The sequence below is a fragment of the Drosophila eugracilis genome, unplaced genomic scaffold, assembly GCF_018153835.1.
Source record: "Drosophila eugracilis isolate 14026-0451.02 unplaced genomic scaffold, ASM1815383v1 contig_649, whole genome shotgun sequence".
NCBI classification, from domain to species: domain Eukaryota; kingdom Metazoa; phylum Arthropoda; class Insecta; order Diptera; family Drosophilidae; genus Drosophila; species Drosophila eugracilis.
In genome coordinates, this window is record NW_024573535.1 from 315,758 (window position 1) to 337,700 (window position 21,943).

Sequence of the window (21,943 nt, forward strand, 5' to 3'; positions counted from 1 at the left end):
AGGAACTCCGACCATGGTAGATGGGGACTCACTTGGGTATGCATCTGTTGTTGCCGCACTTGAAGTCTGTATCCGGATTGCACTTCGGACAGTTCTCGGGAAGCTCATCACTGTTGTCCCGACAATCGTCCTTTCCATCGCAGAACAGCCATTTGGGTATGCAGCGGTAGTTGGACTGACCAGGACACCTCTGCCAACCAGTAGTGCAGTTTCTCTGGCGGCACATGTAAGCCGGCTCATCCGAATCGTCGCCACAATCGTTGTCGAAATCGCACATCCAGAGTTGCGGAATGCAGCGTCCATTCTTGCAGGTGAATTCCGTTTTGGGGTCACAGGCGCGTTTGGCTAAAAATTACATGAGATCAACAGGATTAGGATAAATCAAGACAGTAATCAAGGATTACTTACCACACACGGCGGGGTCCTCATCGCTGCCATCCTTACAATCGGCATCTCCATCGCATCGCCAGCTGTCCAGGATGCATCTGCCGCTGGACTTGCACTTGAAATCGGATAGAGGACATGGTAGGTCACAGTTTTGCTCATCGCTGCGATCCCCACAGTCATCAACTCCATCGCAAATCGTCGCCGAAGGTGTGCAGTTCGTGTTCTTACACTGGAATGTTCCGGCTCTGCAGTGTCGAGGAGCACAGGTGGCGGGCTCATCGGATCCATCCTTGCAGTCTTTCTCACCATCGCACTTCCAGAACCATGGGATACACTTCTCATCCCTTCCGCCACACAAATGTTGTCCGGCCGTACAATTAGCAATGCACGTCTTCATGTCCCTGGCCAAATAGAATTGATTGGGACAGGCACACTTGAAGATCGGAGCTCCCTCTTCGATGTATCCTTCGATATTCAGATATGTGGATTCCGGGGGCGGTGCTATCAGGCAGAGATGTGAGCAACCGCCATTATTCGTGCCACAAGGATTGGTGTATGGCAATTGTCTAAGCGGATGATTTATGTGCAAGTCATAGGGACGATGGGTAGTGTTTCTTAGCACTGTATAGTTGGCACCATGGAACTTATTGGCCCTTACGATCGCCTTCAGATTCCAGTCACTCCAGTAAATGTAGTCGTCGAAGAGACTGAGAGCAAACACATGTGGTACCTTACTACCGGATAGCACCGTGTGACGATGCCTGCCCTCCAAATCGGCATAGGCTATATAGTCCAAGTGAGCATCCGCCCAGTAAATGCGATCCGTGAAGTAGTCAATAGACAGGGCATTCGGCCAAGCGATGCCATCGTTCCAGTTCAGAATCCTAGAGAAGTTCGAACCATCCATTCCCATTTTGGCAATGTAGGCTTGCAGATGCCAGGAGGTGAAGTACAGGTAACCGATTCCAGGATGCACGACTATGGCGCGGGGATCAACCACACCACTCCTCAGAGTCTTGCGCTTAGTTCCATCCAATTCCGAAACATCCAAGTTCTTTGAATGTCTGTCCAACCAATAGAGCTTGCGTCCCACCCAATCGATAGCAATACCTTCAAGGCCGTGAGAATCGTGCCTAATGACAGCCTCTCTTTCTGCTGGCATCTCGTCTTCCGCTTCTCCGTACTTCGCTCTGAAGATCGTCTTGGCCGTGACGTCGCAGAAGTACATATACTCCTCGCGAATGTCAAAGTCCAGAGCCACCACATTCATCAGATCCTGGTGCATTAGGTTATACTGGTGACCATCCACCGACATATTGCGCACGTAGTACTTGTTGGTAAAGATCAGCCACGGTGGGATCTTGTCCTTCCGCTTGCACGTGTGCTCGTCGTTCTGTCTTTCGTAATAGGTTTCATCGCACTTGCAGTAGAATCCACCAGGAGTATTGGAACAGTGTTGGGAACAAGCTCCAGGCTGCTCCAAGCACTCATCCACATCCGCACACGCCTTACCATCGGCCAGAAGTCTGTGGAAGGAGTAGATTAAATTTGGGTTTGAACTCTTTTTAATTTTTATACTCACTTGTAGCCTTCGTTGCAGTCGCAGTAGTATCCTGTCAGCGTATCCACACATTTGTGACCACACTGGTTGATCTCCACCTTGGCACACTCGTCCACGTTGCAGTGGGCTGGTTCATCGGATTCATCAGCACAGTCCGGATATTTATTGCACACCAGGCTGTAGTCTATGCACTGGCCATTCGTACACGCGAATTGACCCTGCGGACAGGTTACGTTCTCCTTTGCGCAGCCCACCTCATCTGAGTGATCACCACAGTCGTCCTCGCCATCGCACCTCGACTGGTTCCGGATGCACTTGAAGTTCTGGCAGGTGAACTCTTGCGCCGAACAGGTCTTGTACTTGGAGTTGCAGAACTTGCCCTCGTCGGTACCATCACCGCAATCGTTGTCATGGTCGCAAATCCATCCCTTTGAAATGGAAAAATAATATTGTCACAATTTCTTAATGGCAAAACGTATTTTTCACTTACCTTATTGATACAGCGTCCGTTGCCACAGGTGAACATGTCCTCACCACATGGTTGCTGGGTGGCACAGTTATGGAGAGTGGTATTCTCATCGGCTCCATCCACGCAATCTGGGTCTCCGTCGCAGATCCATTTCTTGGGGATGCACTGGGCCCGCTGCCAAGATTTATTTTCCACACAAGTGAATTCCGTTTCTTCGTCACATTTCCGGTCATCTAAAAAAGGTCATGTGGATATTGAAGATAGGTTTTTAAACGGGATTAAACTTGGATACTCACTGCACTGATGTCGGTTGTCCTCGTCACTGTTGTCCAAACAATCGTTGTCGCCGTCGCAGATGTAGATCCTGGGTATGCAGTTGCCATTGTCGCAAGTAAACAGATCCCCGAAACAAGTGCGTCCTTCGGATTTGCAGTAATCTGGGGGCTCATCGGCACCATCACCACAATCGTCATCGCCATCACAGTACCAAGTAGCTGGAATGCATCGGTGGTTCGGGCATCGGAAGCTGTTGGTTGGACAAGTTCTTTGGCCGCAATGCAGCGGATCCTCGTCGGAGTTGTCGCCGCAATCGTTGTCGCCATCACACAGCCAATAGGGTTCCACGCAGATGTTGGTCTTCTCGCACTTCAGATGATTCAACGGACAAGTGGTGTTCATGGGACAGCGTTCGTGGGTCTCGTCCGATGTAGCATTATCCTTGCAGTCATTCACTCCGTTGCAGACTTGAGCCTGAGGAATACAACGTCCGTTTCCGCATGTAAACTCGCCGTCCACACAAGGTGGATATGTGCAACCCAGCTCATCGGAACCATCCTTGCAGTCGTTCTCGTGATCGCACTTCCAGGACTTGAAGATGCAACGTCCGTTGTTGCAACGGAACTCATTCGGGGAGCAGGAGTGATAGGCGCAGTAGTTGGGATCCTCGTCGGAGTTGTCGCCACAATCGTCGTCGCCATCGCATGACCACATTCTCGATATGCATCTGCCATTCTTGCAGTAGAACTTGCTAGCCTCACAAGTGTTGTTCCTGGGCGCACACATCCTTCCCTCATTGACCACCTTGGTGTTGTCATCGCATTTGCATTCAGCCTTGCCATTTGGCGCAGGATGACAGCTCTGGGCGCATCCTCCGTTGTTGATCCTGCAGGGATTCACATTGCACTTCTGCCGATCGGCGCTGTAGATGCGGATGTCTCGTGGAGAATCCTCCAGGCGCTTCACCATCTCAACCATATTGGCACCAGTGTGTTTCTCTGCTCTGTAGACACCTCTTAACTGAAGATCCGTCCAGTAGATGTAGTTCCTGAATACTGTTATGGCGAAGGGATAAATAGTGGCTGCCACCAGGAGCTCTCGGTTTTGACCGTCCAGATCGGATCTTTCAATCTTTTCCCTAACCGCATCCGTCCAGTACAAATGCCTTTCGTCGTAATCGATCGCCAAACCACTTGGCTGTGACAGATCCTTATCCACAATGGCTCTCTTCAAAGAACCCGCCATGGTGGTGCGGAAAATCTTTCCGGAGGTACCAAACCTACCCCAATCCGTGAAGAACAAAGTGCCATTGCAGGGATCCAGGACAATAGCTCTTGGTCTCTCCACGCGTGCAATCATCACCAGCTCACTACCATCCAGATTCATCGCATAGATCGAGTTATTCGAGCTATCTGTCCAGTAGATCTTCTGCTGGGTCCAATCGTAGGCAATGCCCTCGGGATTGATGCCCTTGTTCAAGACTACAGTGATGTCGTCGTGACCTGGTTTGTTCGCCTTTGTGTATGCAATCTTGGCCCATGGACGAATTTGGGTATACAGCATCCTATTGTCGGCAAAATCAAAGTCCAGACCGACGACATTAGTGAGATTTGTCAGGGGAGTGAAGGGCACTTCCGTGGAATGGGGATCAAGGTTGACAGCTCGAATTTCAGTTCTTGTGGCGAAGACTAGGTACTCATTAACTACCTCACACTTTCGCTCATCGGCGCTCAGCTTTCCGGTGGCACATTCACAGCGGAAGTTTCTGCCGGAAGGTCCGGTGGCTCCACCTTCCGGTGGGAAACTGAAGCACAACTGATCACAGCCGCCATTTCCCAAATGGGCACAAGGATTGGTGTCGTCTTGTGGTTGGTTGATGATGTTGTAAATGGCAATGTCCCGAAGATTTTCGAGGTTTGTCCTCACCCTTGTGGCTGTTTCATTGGCACTGTGCTTGGAGGCCTTAAACACCGTCATCAGGTTCCTATCCACCCAGTAGACATCGTTTAGATAGACAGCGATGCCCATGGGATTGGGCAGATCCCTGCGGATCACCTTACGATTGGCTCCATTGAACGAAATCTTCTGAATGGTGTCCAGTTTCGAGTCTACCCAGTAAATATCATGGGTTTGCATATCGATAGTAAGATCGCGGGGTAACGATATTCCCGAAGTCACCAGTGGCATCCACTTGCTGCCGTCCAGAAGAGCTTTTCCTATCCTAGGATGCTGACCATAGTCGATCCAGTAGAGCAATCTCTTGATAGGGTTCACGGCCAGTTCGCGAGGTGCATCTGTGGTTGTCTTTACCAACACTTTCCTGTTGCTACCATCCAGCCAGCAAACCTCCACGTAATTCTCATGTGGATAGACGTTGGTGAAATACATATTGCCAGCCACCCAATCAATTGTCAATCCTCGGATTCCATTGCTACCGATGCCATCCTTGACCACATGCTGCAGATCAGTGCCGTTGGGTCGCGATCTGAAGATGCCATTCCAGTAGCCACGGTTGTATTCCGCCCAATAGATCCATTGTTCCCGATACATCACGTCCACATGGAGAATGTGATGACCAGGGCCGCTCACTGGGACCATAGCTTCGGAACTATCGCTCAAACTGTAGCCTCTAATCATGTCCAGTTGGGAGACCACCGCAAAGGTCTTGTAGGCCACGCAATTGATCTCGTTCTCCTTCCTGTATCCAATGCCGCAGGAACAGGTTCTGGTTGCACCAGGTCCGGGAATGCAAAGGTGTTTGCATCCACCGTTGTTCGTCTGGCAAGGATGTTGCATCAGGCCACGCTTTTTGTAGATCATCATGGAACGCAGATCGGGTTCGTTATCAACAATGGTCTTGAGGTTGTCGCCGTGGGGTAGGTCAATCCTCACAATACGCTCGTAAAGCGGGTCCAGATAGTATAGTCTGTGGTCAAGGATGCCCAAGCTCTTGGGCTTGGCCATGGGATGCGTGTCCTTCATTACGATCAGTGTGTGATCATCACCATTGTAGTCCATGGAACCGATCACTGCTGGATTGCTGGCACTGTAGTACAACATCTTCTTTTCAGTGTCCACGGCCAAGGATTCGGGATGAGCAAAGTCCTGGAAAACCACTATGGGGTTCTGTCCATTCATGTCCACCCTGCCAATCTTTATCGGGACTTCTAGCACGCCCTCATCGATCCAGAAGAGCTTGCCATCAGTGGGATCCAGTGCAATTTGCTTGGGACGGGAAACGGAGTTGGGATAACCATCGTTGGCCAGAATAATGGTGCGATACTTCTGCTTGCCATCTACTCGCACGGCTTCAATGTTACTTGCCACTCGGTTGCCGATGTACAGATTCCTGCCCAACCAATCGAATGCAATGGTATAGGGAGCTCCCACGATTCCGCTTTCGATGCCCAGGAAGAGGGTCTTGTTACCACCTCCATATGGTGTGGAATAAATTGTGCAGTTCTCATCGTTGTCCTCTCTGCCTTGCACCCAGTACAGGGTCTCGCCCTTGCGATCAAAGTCCAAGCCAGTGCTGCTTTCGATTCCAATAACTGGGGCCAAGGCACCGGCTCTGGAATCGCCACCACTCAGCAGAATATCCACAATTTGTGTTCCCTTGACAACCATGAGGAAGGGATTTTCCTCCTCGATGCAGCGACCTTCACTCAGTAGCTTGAAGCCGGGCTTGCACTTGCAAGAGTAACCCTCCTGAGCACTGGGACTCAGTAGACACAAGTGCTGGCAGCGAGATCCTGCGCAGGGATTCGGAGTCATGGGTTGCAGGGAAGCGTGATGCACATGAATGGATAACGGTTGGCTGATCAGATGGGACACAACAGTCTGATTCTTGCCACGGAACTTATTGGCGGACAAGACTCGATTCAATTGCCTATCAGTCCAGTAGAGGGTATCCTCGAACAGGGACAGCGAGTGGGGATGGAGCAGATAGTGACTGCTGGCCAGAACCTGCTGCCTTCCGGTACCGTTGTAGTAGCAGAAATCAATGAAGTCCAGCTTGGAGTCGGCAAAGTACACCCTCTTGGTGGCTATATCCAAAGTCAAACCATTGGGCCAATAGATTTTGGTATTGATGATGGTCTTTCTCATTGATCCATCCATGCCAATCCTCTCCACTCTTGGGTTCTCTCCCCAGTCGGTCCAGAAAATCCATCTTGCTCCTGGACTGGGATCGATGCACATGCCTCTGGGCTGGGTGATATTCTCCCTGACCAAGACTAGGCGATTCGAACCGTTCTCTGCGGACACTTCGATGGTGTTCAGTTTACTGTCCAGCCAATAGAGATTCTGAGCTATCCAATCGTAGGCCAGTCCCTCGACCAAATCCAGACCTGTGTTGATGATTTCCTGGGGCTCCATGCCGCGATCCAATCGGGAGATCTTCTTCAGTTTCATGTCACTCCAGAAAATGGTGCCTGTGTGCATATTTGAGGCAGTGGCCACCACATTTTCCACTATGATGGGCACCCTCTCGAGTCCTTGTTCCTTAAGATCTGCGACCAGTATGGAATGACGATTGGAGATGATCAGGAAGGCAGTGGTGTGGTTAACAGCCTTGCAAGTGTGTTTGTTGGGCTCCAGGATATAGCCGTCTGTGCAGGAACAGAAGTAGGAGCCCTTGGTGTTGGTACATTGCTGGGAGCACAGCCCTGGTGGATCGCATTCGTTCGAGTCTATGCAGGTAAAGCCATCTTCACCGATTTCCGAACCAGGCGGGCAAACACACAATGCCCCGTTGGGAGTCTTCTGACAGAAGCTGGAACACTGACCAGCCTGATGCTCACATTCAGCCAGATCGCAGCCCTCACCCTCATCCGAACCATTGGGACAATCGGGGGTGTCGTCACAGACGGAAGTGATATTGACACACCTCTCGGAAACTCCAGGACATTGCCACTGGCCGTGGGGACACTTAAAGGGTGGTGGGACACAGGCATGCTCGGCTCCCTCATCCGAGTTATCGCCGCAGTCATCCTTACCATCGCAAATGTAGGCCTTGAACACACAATTTGTGTTGTTGCACTTGAAGAAGTTTTGGGCACAAGTGATCTGGCCACAGTCCTGCTCATCCGAATGATCCGAACAGTCATTGCTGCCATCACAATGCCAGGCAATGGGTATGCAAAAGCCAGTGGACTTGCAGCGGAAATGCTTCTCCAGATTGCACTGATTAGGTCCCATTGGTGGGCAGCCCACTTCATCGGAGCCATCATTACAGTCCGGTATGCCATCACATTTATAAGACTCCTCTACACATTGCCTGAGATCCGCGCACTTAAATTGATTCGCCAGACAGGAGATCGGCGGACAGTCCTTCTCGTCTTGCTTATCGAAGCAATCGTCGTCGCCGTCGCAAACCCAGCTCTGGGGAATACAGTGACCCGTTCTCGGGCATGTGAACTGGAAGTAGGCGCAGGTCTTTTCGGCACAGAAGTCGCCCTCATCACTGCTATCTCCGCAATCGTTTTCACTGTCACACTTCCACATGTTAGGAATGCATCGACCATTGGCGCAGGCAAACTGAGAGGTTCCACAGGTCACATTGCCGCACTCCTGCTCATCGGAGTTGTCGCCACAATCGTTCTCCTGGTCGCAGCGGAAGTTCTGAGGAATACAGCGACCCGATCGGCACTGGAACTCGTTCGATCCACAGGTGGGTTCTACGGATTGAAAGAGAATAAGGAAAGGATTCGATTTATAATTAGATTAAAACAAAGTTCCAAGTATTCTATACTTACTCGTGCAGTTCTGCTCCTCATCACTATTGTCCAGACAATCATCATCTCCATCGCAGACCCAAGACTTCGGAATACACCTCTGGTTGTTGCACGTAAAGTCCCACGAATTCGGACAAGGTTGCACTGGTGGCTCGGCACTGGGATCGGGGATGCAGCTCATTTGATCCTCGGCCAATCGTTCGCCATAGGGACACGAGCAGCGAGCCTGCAGGTGACCGAACGAAGGAGGCGAAGTGGTGACCTCGCCAGAAGTACCATTTTGTCCTCCTATGGGAACTGCGAAGCAGATCTTCTGGCAGCCACCATTGTTCCTGTGGCAAGGTTGCGTATCTGCGATTTTCTGGACTTCATGACTGTAGACCTTAACTCCATAGAGTCTGTTTGTCTGTGGTTCTCTGACCATCATCTCCTCCTGCTCGCCAGTGAGTTTGTGTAGCCTGATAATGGCATCCAAACGCCAATCCGTGATATACATCCAATCGTTGTGAATGACAATCGAGAAGGGGTGTCGCACAAGTCGGGAGTTCACTGTCTTAATATCTGTTCCATCCAAATTGGCATGCTGTACATGATCTAAGAGAGCATCACACCAATAGACACGATCCTTCTTGAAGTCAATGGACAGACCATTCGGCCAGCCAAGGGTCACATTTTTGAATACCAGCAGACCAGTACCATCCGTATTTGCTCTGGTAATATTGGCGGGACGATCCCATTCGGAGAAGAAGATAAAACCACGATTGGGGTGGACCACAATGGCTCTGGGCCGTTTAAGGTTCTTCAAGAGTGTTCTTCTGTGGGTGACATTGCGGGTGGAGAGTACATTTAGTGTGCCTTTGCGGGAATCAATGTAGTACAGATTCTTGGAGGCCCAATCGACGGCCAGTCCCTCAACTCCTTCATTCTGGGAGGCCAAAACGATCTCCCTGCCAGTTCCGTTTCGGTGCACCCTATAGATCACATCCTGCAGAACATCCGAGTAGTAGATGAACTCATCGCGGGCATCGAAGTCCAGGCCCACGAAACGAGCTCTCCTCGAGACCACCGGCATAATAGCATCGCTGAATCCTTCAATGACTGGTTCCAGAACCTTTCCTTTGATGAATCTCTGCTGCGAGTACATAAGGAACTCGCTGACTGGCTTGCACAGTTTCAGATCCGTCTCCAGTTGGTAGCCCGTGGAGCAGGCACATCGGAAACCCAGGCCAGTAGGAGCTCCCTTAACAGCGGTCACGATGCACATGTGATTGCAGCCACCGTTATTGTTGCCACAGGGATTCGATACCCTGGGTTGACTGAGTGCATGGACAGCAATGATGCCCTTCGGCTCTCGGATGTCCTTGGCCTTGTATGTCACTTGGATGGAGGAAGGACCCTCGAATTTGTCGACCGACATGATACCCTGCTTGGTGGCATCCGTCCAGTAGATCCTGTTTTCGAACAGAGCCAATCGAGAGGGGCTCGGCACCTGTTGACCCCTGAGCACCATCACCCGATGAGCTCCCTCATAGTCCACGGACTCGATGTAGTCCAGCAAGGAGTCGCACCAGAAGACACGCTTGCTGATTATGTCCACCGTAACGCCGCTGGCCTTGTAGGCAGCTTCTGAGACAATGGACCTGGCATGTGTACCATCCATATGGGCACGGAGCACCTGGCCGCCATCGGCCACGAACATCAGACCCGCCGTGGGATCCAGCGCTAGATCGGCGGGTGAAGTCAAGTTGGAACCCAAGACCACGGCATGCCATTGACCACTCAGCTCGAAGACATCGATCTTCTGTCCCACCAGATCGGCCACATATATCTTATCGCCTACCCAATCTACGGCAAGGGCGACGGGAGCCCAAGTTCCGGGAAGGGTCTGATCGAATGGAGAGACGGCCTTGTTCTGATCATCCAGGGGCAGGGATTGCACCTTTCTCGTCTTAATGTCCGACCAGTACAGTGTGTTCCTGGCATAATGGAATGTCACACCAGCCGCAGCTGTTGCATTGGCCAAAACCTTGGGCTCACTGCCATGGGGCAGCATTCGCATAATGGCCCGGTCGTGGGCAAAGATCAGTTGCAGGTTATTCGCATCCGGGGCAATGCACTTGGAGTCATTGATGAGTGTATAGCCCTGGGCACATTGGCACGTGTACGACCCCAGGGTGTTGGTGCACAGCTGGTCGCAGTGACCCCACTCGGCACACTCGTCTAGGTCAACGCAGGTCCGGTTGTCCGAGGATAGCGATTGACCTGGCTTGCAGTAACAAACACCACCAGTCAGTGAAGGTCCGCACTTGAACTCACAGCTCAGAGCGGGACACGAGGCAATAGCTGAATATATAGAGGAGAAGATCAGAATAATACCAGTCAGTTTTTCTATACAGACTCAAAAATGTAACAAAAAAGGGTTAACTTAAAAAGGAAATGGTTGAGTCGAATCATGATGGATTGAACTAAAGAAGGCCTTCCTTGATACAAATCCGTTTTGAATTTCCTGAGAGGGTTATGTTCGCCTTGCAATACAGGAAATGGGGGATCGGCTTTCCCTTAGGGATACTCACAGCAATTGGTCTCCTCATCACTGCCATCCTCGCAGTCTCGCTTGCCGTCGCACAGTTGCGACTTCAGGATGCACTTGGGGGTGCCACTGGCTCCTCCTCGCGGACAGAGGTGCTTGTTATCCGGGCAGGCAATGGCCGTGCAGTTGGCCTCGTCGCTCTTGTCGGCGCAATCGTGGTAGCCGTCACAGTGGAAGTTGTAAGGGATGCACAGTGCATTCGAGCACCGGAACTGGGCATGGTGGCAGGGCGGAAAATCTAAAAAAAATATGGTATGGTATATATGAATTAAAGGTTTTTCTCTTTAAAAAATTAAATCTATATCATTTTTATGTTTTAATATATTTTATACTCGATAGTTGATTGAAGAAAATCATTTGCAAGTTATCAGAAATTAAAATATTGTTTAGATTAATAAATTTTATGGACTTACTGCAAGCCAGTTCGTCAGAGTTGTCTCCGCAGTCATCGCGATGGTTGCACTTCAGAGAGGCATCGATGCACTTGTGTCCGTTGGCGCAGCGGAACTGGTCCAGGCGACAGGACACACCGCTGCATTCCTCCTCGTCGCGACCGGTGCGGCAATCCAGATAGCCGTCGCAGCGCTTCTCCTTCGGCACACAGGGACCGGCGAGGCGGGTGCCTTCCGCGGGGGCGGCTCCGTTGGGGGCATTGCAAAACACGTCCGTGTGCTGGCACTTGCGGTAGGCTGGAAAATTCAAGAAAATTCCATCATCGTTTAGTTTAATCTGCTTTTATTACATGTAAGGTTATATGACCAAAATGAGTATTAATAATATTTAATTACTGATATTTCAAAAGAAGTACAATATTAATTGCTTTTTAATCATTTACCAACTTAAAGCTAAGCAATTACACAATTAATTTATGATTTTTTATTGCTTCCGCCGGGCTATTGTTTGGAAATTTGGTCAAGAACCCTCTGAGATAATAATCTGTACATGACTGCACTCAATTAGGGCTCATTTCTGGCCTCTCTCCATTGTGATTAATTGCATTTGCATTGAGAGTTAAGCTCTTGACCCATCCATAGAAGATTTGGAGCCGAGTCAATGGCTCAATGGGGTTTCCCTGGATACCGGACCCATTGTCCGAGGACCCAGCCAGTTTCTCGGCTCATCAGCCATCCAGTATTTTAATGGGGTTGCCTTAAAAATGGCAGGCCAAAACTATTTGTGCTGCCAAAGACATTAAATTTTGATGCCCGGCATTCGAAGGGATTCTGGCTTTCGGTTTTGGGGTTTGGGGCCGTTGCCTGGGCACGCATGGCGTATACATAATGCATGGCCGCTGTACCAATGTCGGGCGTGATTGTCTGTCCGCTCGACTCGTCCGTTTGTCCGTCCATCTCTCCCGGATTGTGCACTTGAGTTGTGTGTGTCGGCAGGCAAAAGTGCTATAAATTATCGAGTAGTTGGTTGCAGGACCCTCCTCCCGACGGCCACACAAAAAAGGGATGCCATTAGAGGTATAAGGGAAGGGACTTGGAATACCTCTTACTTTAAGAATAAATCAAAATATTATTAAATACTGATATATACAAAAGCAACAAAATTGAAAAACTTTGAAAAATAATTTAGCTACTTTTCATATAAACATTTTTTAAGCTATATAGTTTTGCTGCTATGAGGGCTTAGATAAATCGCAATAACTAGGTGTTCTTAACTTGATATTTGTATATGTAACCAATCCACTTTCATTATATTTCTACAGGGTATCCGGATTGAAGCGGAGGGTGTGGACCTGTCAAGGGTTCGGTTAACAAGAAAGAGGTAGCAGGGAAAGTCGTGCATTTGAATGACTAAATTAGAACAACTGCTGGGGAATCGGGGCTTTAAGATGATATATGTGCGTTTGACGGGGACATATGTTATGTCCATAGGCATTAGGGTGAACCATAACATGGTAGACCATCACAGATGTAACTTGTTTCGAACATATGATTTGATTTGGTTTCTCACTAAGGGGGGTTCTTAAAGAAGTTATTATTTATCAAGGAAGAATTTAAAAAATAGGCAAACAAGACATGCTGTTTTTAATTATAAACTTTAGAGTTTATAGTTTGTCTTAGGAAATCGCCACTGCAGTTGTGTCCACGGTTCTGCCTGAATCCTGGCCTGCTTTGCGGACGTCCCGTTGATCTATACCCGTTCCCCGTCTCTCTGGACATCATAAACTTGGCAACGAGTATTTTATGCATGTCTCCCGCTCCTTAAGCCGCATTCTCTGGCCAGGATTCGCTTGACTCCCCTATATCCTCTTTGCCAGTCCCCCCGCCCGATTAACTCCCGGAACATAAGCGTGGAACTGGGGGCCACAGGACTCCAGCCGGAGTCCCCAACGGGAGCATCCGAGTGTGGCAGGGCAAACTTAATTAGTGCAAGTTAAACAAGCCAAGTTGTATAAATATTCCCCGACAGCGCAAAACTTTCTCCAAGCAAAACAATGGAATGCGTATCCTGGCGCTGCGTCTGTGTAAGTGTCCCCGTCTGCGTGGCCTGGATGTGAGTGTTAGTGTGTGTGTGTTAGTGCAGGTAAATGCAGTACAGGAAAAAAATCATATATATTAGATGTACATTTAACAGGTGTGTGAGGTTATTCAAGTTGACTTAAATCTGTTAAATCTCAATTATGAATTCAGTTTTCTTGTTAAATCCAATTTAGAATTTACAATTCATTTATAATTTAACTTAAAGTTTAGTTTATGCTAGTTCTGTATAATTTAAATATTAATATTGGAGTTGGTTTAAGGTCTCAAATAATCAAGACAAATGACGGAAACGTAGGCACCTATATAACGTATACGCCTCGTTCGCAGATAAACTTTTCAAAATGAAATCCTGGTCAACCTTAAGCAGTTACTGAATATTAATAAATTAATATATTAACATTAGTTTTATGTTAATTCATATTTTTTGTCGTGTAACTATCTATTTTGTTTGCTTCCTGCTTTTTCTATTGACAAAGTGGAGCAGCGGAAGTGAAACTTTGTGCACCTCCGACTCCGGTGATCATAAAAATGTGTCACGCACTCGGGGCAGTCTCTCCACTTTTGCCCCACATTCCCGGCGACTTACTCCTCTGAAAGTATTCCTTTTCCCCACCAACATTCCCTGGCATTAACATTTTCCTGCTAATCCTTCGACCCCTTGCAATTTGTGGGCGTGGCCTGGCCAGTAGATTTACGCCAAACAATTTGTTATAAATTTCGTTAGCTGTCTCGTTTCTCTTTCCCTCCTGAACTTTTGCATTGCATTAAAGGCAAATCATAATGACAAACGAGGGGCGTGGCTAGTTTGGCGTTATCGCAAATGCAATTTTCGCAAGCCAATCGAAAAGGGGGGGAAAATAATATTATTTTTCGTATTTGAAATATTTAAAGCGATCAATTTTCTGATTTAATAGATGAAAAAGAGAGTAAGTCAGATATTTTATTTATTTTTTATCCAATTTATCACTAACTTTTTACCAATTCCCTTTTCACACTCTCCTCTTAACTTAATTTTTGCACTGCCTTCCGTTTGGCCGTAAAACTTTTGGCCCTAAACTTTAACCAAAAAGCGAGGGGTTTTCTGCATTGTTGCTGGCACTTTATAAACAACAAATCCACCCACCGCCGCCGCCTTTCTCTTTCCACTTTTTTTTTCAAACCAAACACTTTCTAATTGGGTTCTCTGGTTCTTTCGCTGGCTGTTTTCTCAGCATTAACTTTTATTGCAAGCCAAGACTTTTTATGCGTGTAAGAGGGGGTTTTTTTTTGGGAGAGGGTAGAAAGGCGGAGGGCAGCTGAAGGGGTGTGTAATTACGCGCGACAAGTGCCACACCCCCTCCTCGCACCGCTACCCTACAGTCGCGTCACGTTTAGCTGCAGTCAAATAAACGTCAGCTGCAATCGTCGCCACTCAGAGAAAGTCGGAGAAAAAGGGGAAAAGCTCAAGAGAATGGGGGGGAGGAGAAATGGGACTGGAGAAAGGAGAAGAGCGGGGGAGATGACTAGTTTATGAGACAGTTAACAGTGCTGAAAACTTGGCTTCCGAAACGCCAAAAATGTATGACAACAGAGGTCAGGTTAAGGGCACGCTAATGAAGGCAAGCAGAAAGTTTAATTATAGAAATGATAATCAAAGTAGCTAATAACTGTCAGAAGAACTTGAACTTACAAATTCATTTCTCACATTATAAATAATAAAAAAGATTCCCTGAAACTTAAATGTATGTAAACAATCAAAAATGTTTCCATAAATCGAATATCTTTAAAGTGCCAAAATGATAAAAAGGCAAATAAATCTTTATAATAACAGTTTCTTATAATTTGCGAGTATAAAGAAACAGTTTGAATAAAAATATCCAAGCATTTTCCCTACTTGATTTGTCTTCCTTTGCCTGCCTTACTGACATTTGGCATCACTAGATGGACAGTTAAATGAAATGAAGGTGACTATAACACTGAAGTTCTGCGGAGACAGGTATTGAAGGGGTGTTTTTCTTCAGGGTAAGGGAATGGGAATGGGAAAACTCAGGGGCTTAGGGCTCTGGTAATGACGGTTTAAGCTCTTCACTCTCTTTGGTTTTACGCACTTTTTACGCAGCAATATCTGCCTCATTAGATGCTGCCTGCAATTAAAAGCGAAATGCGAAATGTCCGCGTGGAAAACCTACTTAGAAAATTCGCCTTAACTTGCTACTCAACCCACCACTTCGTTTTAGCCATAAACAAGTAAGAGCGCTTCAGCCTCTATTTATACTTCAGTTTCAGCTTGTTGACTTGCGACCGCAACGCAGGCGAAACGGAAATGAAAATAATCGAGCGGAAGTGGGCGTAGGAGTGGGTCGGTGGCAGATAAAGTAACTTCCAAACAGATGTCTGCTGTTTGTTCTCACAGTTATTAGTTGCTTTTGAGGTGTTCTTACGAAAACAATTTCTAAATCTTTGATTACACAAAGGAAAATATCAACTAAATTTTATATTTTAAACATTTAAATCGTTTAGAAAGTTGAAAATACAAAATTGTTCAACTAATTACATAGCTAATTTGAAACCTTAGTCCTGCACATAATTGTTTTTAACATCTCTATTCATTTAATATAATCTAAAATTGTGAGCTCATAAACTATTCAGTTTGCCAGCCAAATTGGTTTTAAATTGCATTTTGTTTATGCTAAAAGAGTTTGTGACGAGTTGCCATCTGTAAAGCTGTAAACTTAATAATTAGTTTGAAAATATATATCGTAACGTGATTCAGAAGTCTAAAAATGTAATTCGCAGACCAGCAATCTGTTTAGAAAAGACAACCACATGCGAAGCCCCTGATTTTAATTGCACACAACGAGGGAAATGTGGGTGTAATTCTCATCGCCATGACTACCCGACTGCTGGCTGGGTGTGTGCACTATCTACCTGGCCTGGCTTCCATCTTCCCACATCCAGGTCCACATTTCCACATATCCACATCCATCTCCCTGCTCGCACAACACCTGAAGTAATTAAATAGTTGAAATAAGCCCGCTCTAATATTTATATGCCATAAATTAAGCAAACAAAGGCGAACGGAGGCAAACAAACACAGATACGCACTCACACACAGACACATATCTTTACAGGTTAGAGGCGGGTGGCTTAAAGGGCGTGCCAAAAAGGGGGGCTACTGTCACCCTGACTGAAGAAGACGACGCGTTGACACGTACGCAAAATAAATTTGTTAAGAACGCAATAAGAGTGAACATTTTGTCGCCATTTAAGCGCGATAAATTATTGTGCAACAAAGTGTGACAGAGGCAGGGGAATAGGGCGAGAGGATGTAGACAGAGACAAAGATAGAGATAGAGATAGAGATATAGGGAATGCTCTCCTTTTACGGCAACGTCTTATTAAATTAAAATGAAATTTAAACTTGATCTTGTGCCGGCAAAACTTTCTGCGCCAAAAAGGAATAACTATCTACCCAACTCTTCTACATTTTGGCATCAGAGTTGGCTCTGAGTGTTTAGAAGTAGCCAAAAAATGGTTTTACATAATATTGGTTAACGAAAGAATAAGAATAAAATATATATTATATTTTAGTTAGACAAATGTAAGTTACCTAAGACTGCATTCCTCAATTTTATTAAACTTTTTATCAGACTGCTTGTGTAACTTTTAGTAAAAATATAACTTTTAGCACAAACTTTACATTCATTTTCTAGCTGATAAAAATTTGAGTAGGGCCAAAAAATCTTTTTCCTAAAGGTACTAAAAGATATTCCATATTTATTAAAATATTTCCCTTTTAGCTAGCTAGAAAGTTAGAAAGCCAACTGATCAGTTCCATTTTTAGCGGACAAATTGGCCTTCTAGCTTGGCTTAGGTGTGCGAGCGGAACGGCTAGTCGCAGTGCGAAAGAGAGAGGGCTAACGCAGGACAAAGTTGTGGGGCGTTTGTCTAGCCGTTTTCCCCCCGTTTTCCAAGTAGCGGGAGTAGTCAAAGCTGCCAGCTGAAGTTGTACAAAAGGATGCCGGAAAAGCGAGTGGGGGGGAAGAGCGGAAAAGCGGGACACTTGGAAATTGGTCGCCTCAAAGATATTTAAATATTTGTTTGCCTGTCGGTGCGAGTCAGTGTGTGTATGTGTGCGGGTGCATAAATCTTAAATAACAAGCAATAAATGCTCTACAAGTCCCGGGCACTTTTCGGCGATTTGCATGGACATGCTGCCATCCCGCTCTGGCCACTATCCCCCTCGCTTTCTCATACTCGACTCCCTTTCTTTGGATTCTCACTCGGCAAACTTTTAATCAAAATGTGCGGCTCACAGTCTGCTGGCTGAATGCACTTGAACTTTATGCCAAAAGGAAAGTCCGGGAAAAGCAAGGAAGGCGGCCAGGCGGCTAGAGGGGGACCGATAAGTCTGAGAAAGAGAGGGCCATAAGGCTTTCCACCATACAAAGTCCATCCGAGCGAGAGCTGTTGAAAATGCATTAAATTCTTTACTCAACGAGCAGACAACAGACTTTCGAGTTGAGGTGCTGCAAAAGTGGGCGTTGGATGGTCTTCGGGATGGTCCATGGGAAAGGCACTGGGTGATCTGTCAGTGGATTATTAAAGTTCTCAGCGATAAATATTACCCCGAATTCCAAGAGGCAAAATTAATCGGTGGCCAAAGAAAATTGAGAAAAAGCCAAGTGCAGAAAAGTTGTCATTGTAATGTTTTCCTAACTTAAATATATTTTTTCTTGCCAAGTTTCCTTTAGTCTACATCCGTAATAAGGATGTTTATTGGAAAACTTTAAGAACACAACAACTATAGTTTAAACTGAGCTATTACCCACCTTAATTTAAAATACACATATATGTACATATCCTCCCAGTAAAGTTTTATTTGAAAGACTGCTGGGGGTTTTCATCGCCTTTAACCCCTCGACTCAACTTAACTGAACTTCATTTGCGATTCCAGCCATGAACCTCTCAACAGAAAACAACTTCGGCCGGCCATCATCAATTCCACTAGCTAACGGGTTAACCTTTTACCCTTAACCCCTGGCCCACGGGAAAGATTTATGGCCCCACATCAAATTGATCCATTTCTGTTCGCCTTGAGTTTTCCTCGCTAATTTGCGGCCTTTACCTTGGGGATTTCCCAGATATTTCTTCAAGCTTTTTCTCTCTCTTTCTCTCTCTCTCTCTATATATATATATATATATAGATATCTATGTATATATATATAAATTTATTATGTCTGTAAATATTTTGTGTATACTACTGGCACGCTTGTGTAATTTAGTTGGGAAAACAAGAACTGCGGTCTTCGGTTACATCTCTGTGTTGAAATTTGCATAAATAAAATTGGCATAATAAAATGTAAACATTTTGCTAAGCAAATTGTTACACCACCACTACCCTCTTAGAAGGGATTCCTCTCAAGGACTTAGCCGGATGAGGATGAGGATGAGGAAGAGGCTGAGCTGGCCAATATTTGTGGAGTCAACAAATTTACATTGAAAGCGAGAAAAGGCACGAAATCCTTGAATTTGAAATGTGGTTATCCCTATTATTCCTTAACAATCTATGTATATAGCGGGGATATACATATATATATATATTTGGTACTCACTGCACTGCGCCTCATCCGATTTGTCCTCGCAATCCTCGATCATATCGCAGCGGTAGTGCGGAGGGATACAATAGGTCTTGTTGAACACATACTGCCCGCAGTTCAGCTGGGGAGTTTCGCATTCCGGTGGGGCTGTAATTTAGAATTAAAAATATATGATTAAGATATTCTCTTATTTAGTTTATTAATTAATAGTTACTGATGCCCGCTTGGCCAAGTTAAGCTCAATTTTGAAACAGTTACTTTTCGATCCTAACAGGAAAAGGTACTAAAAAATACCAATCGTACTTATCGATAACTATAAAGACTTCGGCTCACAACTCCGTTGTTTGGTTGAGATACTGATATCACACTTTAAGGAAGATGCTATTAGGGCAAGATACTGATGTCACACTTTTAGGCAGTTTTTTTTTTAATTCAAGAAAAATAATTTTCTTTTTTATCCAAAATAACTTAAAGTTAAATGCATTTCCTGAGTATTTTAAAAATATTAAAATAAAAGTAACATGAATGCATTTTCATTGAACCTTTTGCAATAATCAGATCCTCGATAAGCACGCGTTCAATTTAATTAATTTCTGAAAATCCTGCGGATAATAGCTGAAGTGAAATTCGATTTCTGAAAATTCCAGCGGATAATGGCTCGAGGGAAATTCGATTAAACAATTCAACGAATGGCCGACGCTGAGCCCTTGAATACTTTCTTGGTTTCTTCGCCAGCGAATTGCATGGCTCACTTAATTACTGTCTACAATTTCATATTTTAATTATGGTTTTCCACGGATTTCCACCGGATGGTGACTACCGTCATTGGATAGGTTGGTCATTGGTACTTACGGCACGACTGCATCTCATCCTCGCCATCGTCACAGTCCTTCTGGTAATTGCAGACCCAGTGGTGCGAGATGCACTTGCCGTTGTTGCAGCGAAACGAGTCCGTTGGACACTCCGTATTGATGCCACTGCCACCTGTGCTGGCCAAGCTGCCACCTGGAAAATAGAGGCAAAGCGGAATATCAGTAAGGGCTCTCTTTGTCGAACTAATTGGCATGTGACTGCCGCTTTGTCAGCTAACTTATCCGCAAGCAAGTCGGCCCCAAACTTTGGTAATAACCAATGCAGGGCCAGTAAACAAGCGGCCAAATGGCCAATGCACTTGGAAATATTATTAGAAAAGGTTAAAAGACTAAACATAGTAATGCATTTTAAGGTAAATATTTAAATTAAATGAGGAAAAGTTAAGTTAACAGCTTGTTGGTCCTTATTTCTTCATAAAAAATACTTAAAAGATGGCCATTAATATATATAAAAATATTAGAGTTATTATTTATATAAAAAGAATGTATAAATAATGCTTTTTCTAAGAGTTAACAAGTTAGCAAAGTCACTATAAATATTTTTTATGATGTAGATTTTTAGTTTTTGTAATTTAAGAGATACCTTCTTGAGTTATTTCTTAAAGTTTCCCTACAAATCTATCTCAGGCTTAACCCAGACATTTAATTAACCCTTCAGAAGCACTGAATTTGTTTATAATTAAAAACATGCTATATTTGTGTTGTTCCTTGGCATTTATTTAAATTATAAATGCTTTCCTGCTAATTAACAAGCTGAGAATGCACTTTTTCGAGTGTTGAAAAAAGGAGCTTGGAAAAAGGAAGGCCTGGGTGCAGACAACAAAAGACTGTCATAAAATGGCAGCTGCAAGGATGCGCCTCAACTTTTGTGGCTGCCAAAGCCGCCGCGGCTAATGGCCTTGTCACACACACTAACACATAAACACACACACACAAGCACACATGGGGAGAACTGCAGGAAGAACTGCAACAGCAGAGGCCAAGGAAAAAGGAGCAGGCAAGTCAGAACGCGACCGGAAATGCTTAGCTGGGATTTCTTCTCAACGGGGAAAATGGCGCAGGGAAAATGTCGAAGGGGCTGTGGAAAATGGCAGAGAGAATGTGGAGCACAGGGGCGGAACGGAACGGAACGGAGGGCCAAAGGGGTCGACTGTTCAGTTTTTGGGGCCAGGGCGCTGACAATGTCATTTGTTTCCGGCTACGTGCACTCTGCACGTGCCCAACTTTTTGCGGCCAAGTGAGAGAAAGTGGAGAAAGGCGGATAGTTCCCTTTATTCCCTCTATTTTTTCCCATCTTTTTTTCTCTTCTTCTCTTTTTCGCTTTGGATGCACCTGCTACAGCTGCAACTTCCAATGGCGCATCTTCGATGGTAGTTGAAACCGAACTTCAATTAAGCCCGATTCGAAGTGAAGTTAACAGAATTGGCACAAACTAAAGCCAAGAATTGAAACTGAATTGAGGGCAGAAAAGGAGAAGCACAAAGGACCTGTCAAATAAGAAAGGAAAAACAATAGAAAACTCTAAGGAGAAAATGCTTTCAGGATAATCAAGACATCGAGAAAGTTTCAAATTTCATTTAAACCTCCAGAAAAACAATATTTTTAATTAGGTTTTATAGTTAACAATTGTTTTGAAATGTTTTTTATGCATTTTAAGGAATATTTTATTTTATCTTTTTCAATTTCAAGCAATAATTTTTCAATGTTGCAACTTTGGGCACTTTTCGCTTTTAACTTTCTTGGGAAACATTTTCAATTAATCTGCCATAAACAGGTTAAATAGCAACAGCCACTACTAAAGTTATGTGGTTGGCCTGCAGAAACACACATAAGCCCACCTACCCACCTTTCTACCTCCCAATCTGCCCATATCTTTCCACCTACCGAAAAGCCACCTTTGAAATAAACCCCAAAACTTCATGTCTAATTATGCATCTAATTAGTGAGTGCATTCTCCGTTTGGCAATTCATGCCGAAATTAT

The 21,943-nt window shown here is 45.6% G+C and overlaps 1 protein-coding gene across 4 annotated transcripts in view; it reads right to left on the minus strand.

The window, feature by feature from the left end:
• LOC108103100 (low-density lipoprotein receptor-related protein 2) overlaps positions 1–21,943 on the minus strand; it is a 156,828-nt gene that overhangs the window by 4,620 nt on the left and 130,265 nt on the right. For all 4 annotated transcript variants that reach the window (XM_041819388.1, XM_041819386.1, XM_041819387.1 and 1 more), the window contains exons 3-12: positions 19,942–20,094; positions 19,105–19,236; positions 11,432–11,707; positions 11,002–11,256; positions 8,450–10,771; positions 2,714–8,371; positions 2,439–2,650; positions 1,970–2,376; positions 409–1,913; positions 33–345 (exon numbers count right to left, since the gene is read on the minus strand). In XM_041819388.1, the coding sequence (XP_041675322.1) occupies positions 33–345; positions 409–1,913; positions 1,970–2,376; positions 2,439–2,650; positions 2,714–8,371; positions 8,450–10,771; positions 11,002–11,256; positions 11,432–11,707; positions 19,105–19,236; positions 19,942–20,094 (11,233 nt within the window). The remainder of the gene's footprint in view (positions 1–32; positions 346–408; positions 1,914–1,969; positions 2,377–2,438; positions 2,651–2,713; positions 8,372–8,449; positions 10,772–11,001; positions 11,257–11,431; positions 11,708–19,104; positions 19,237–19,941; positions 20,095–21,943) is intronic.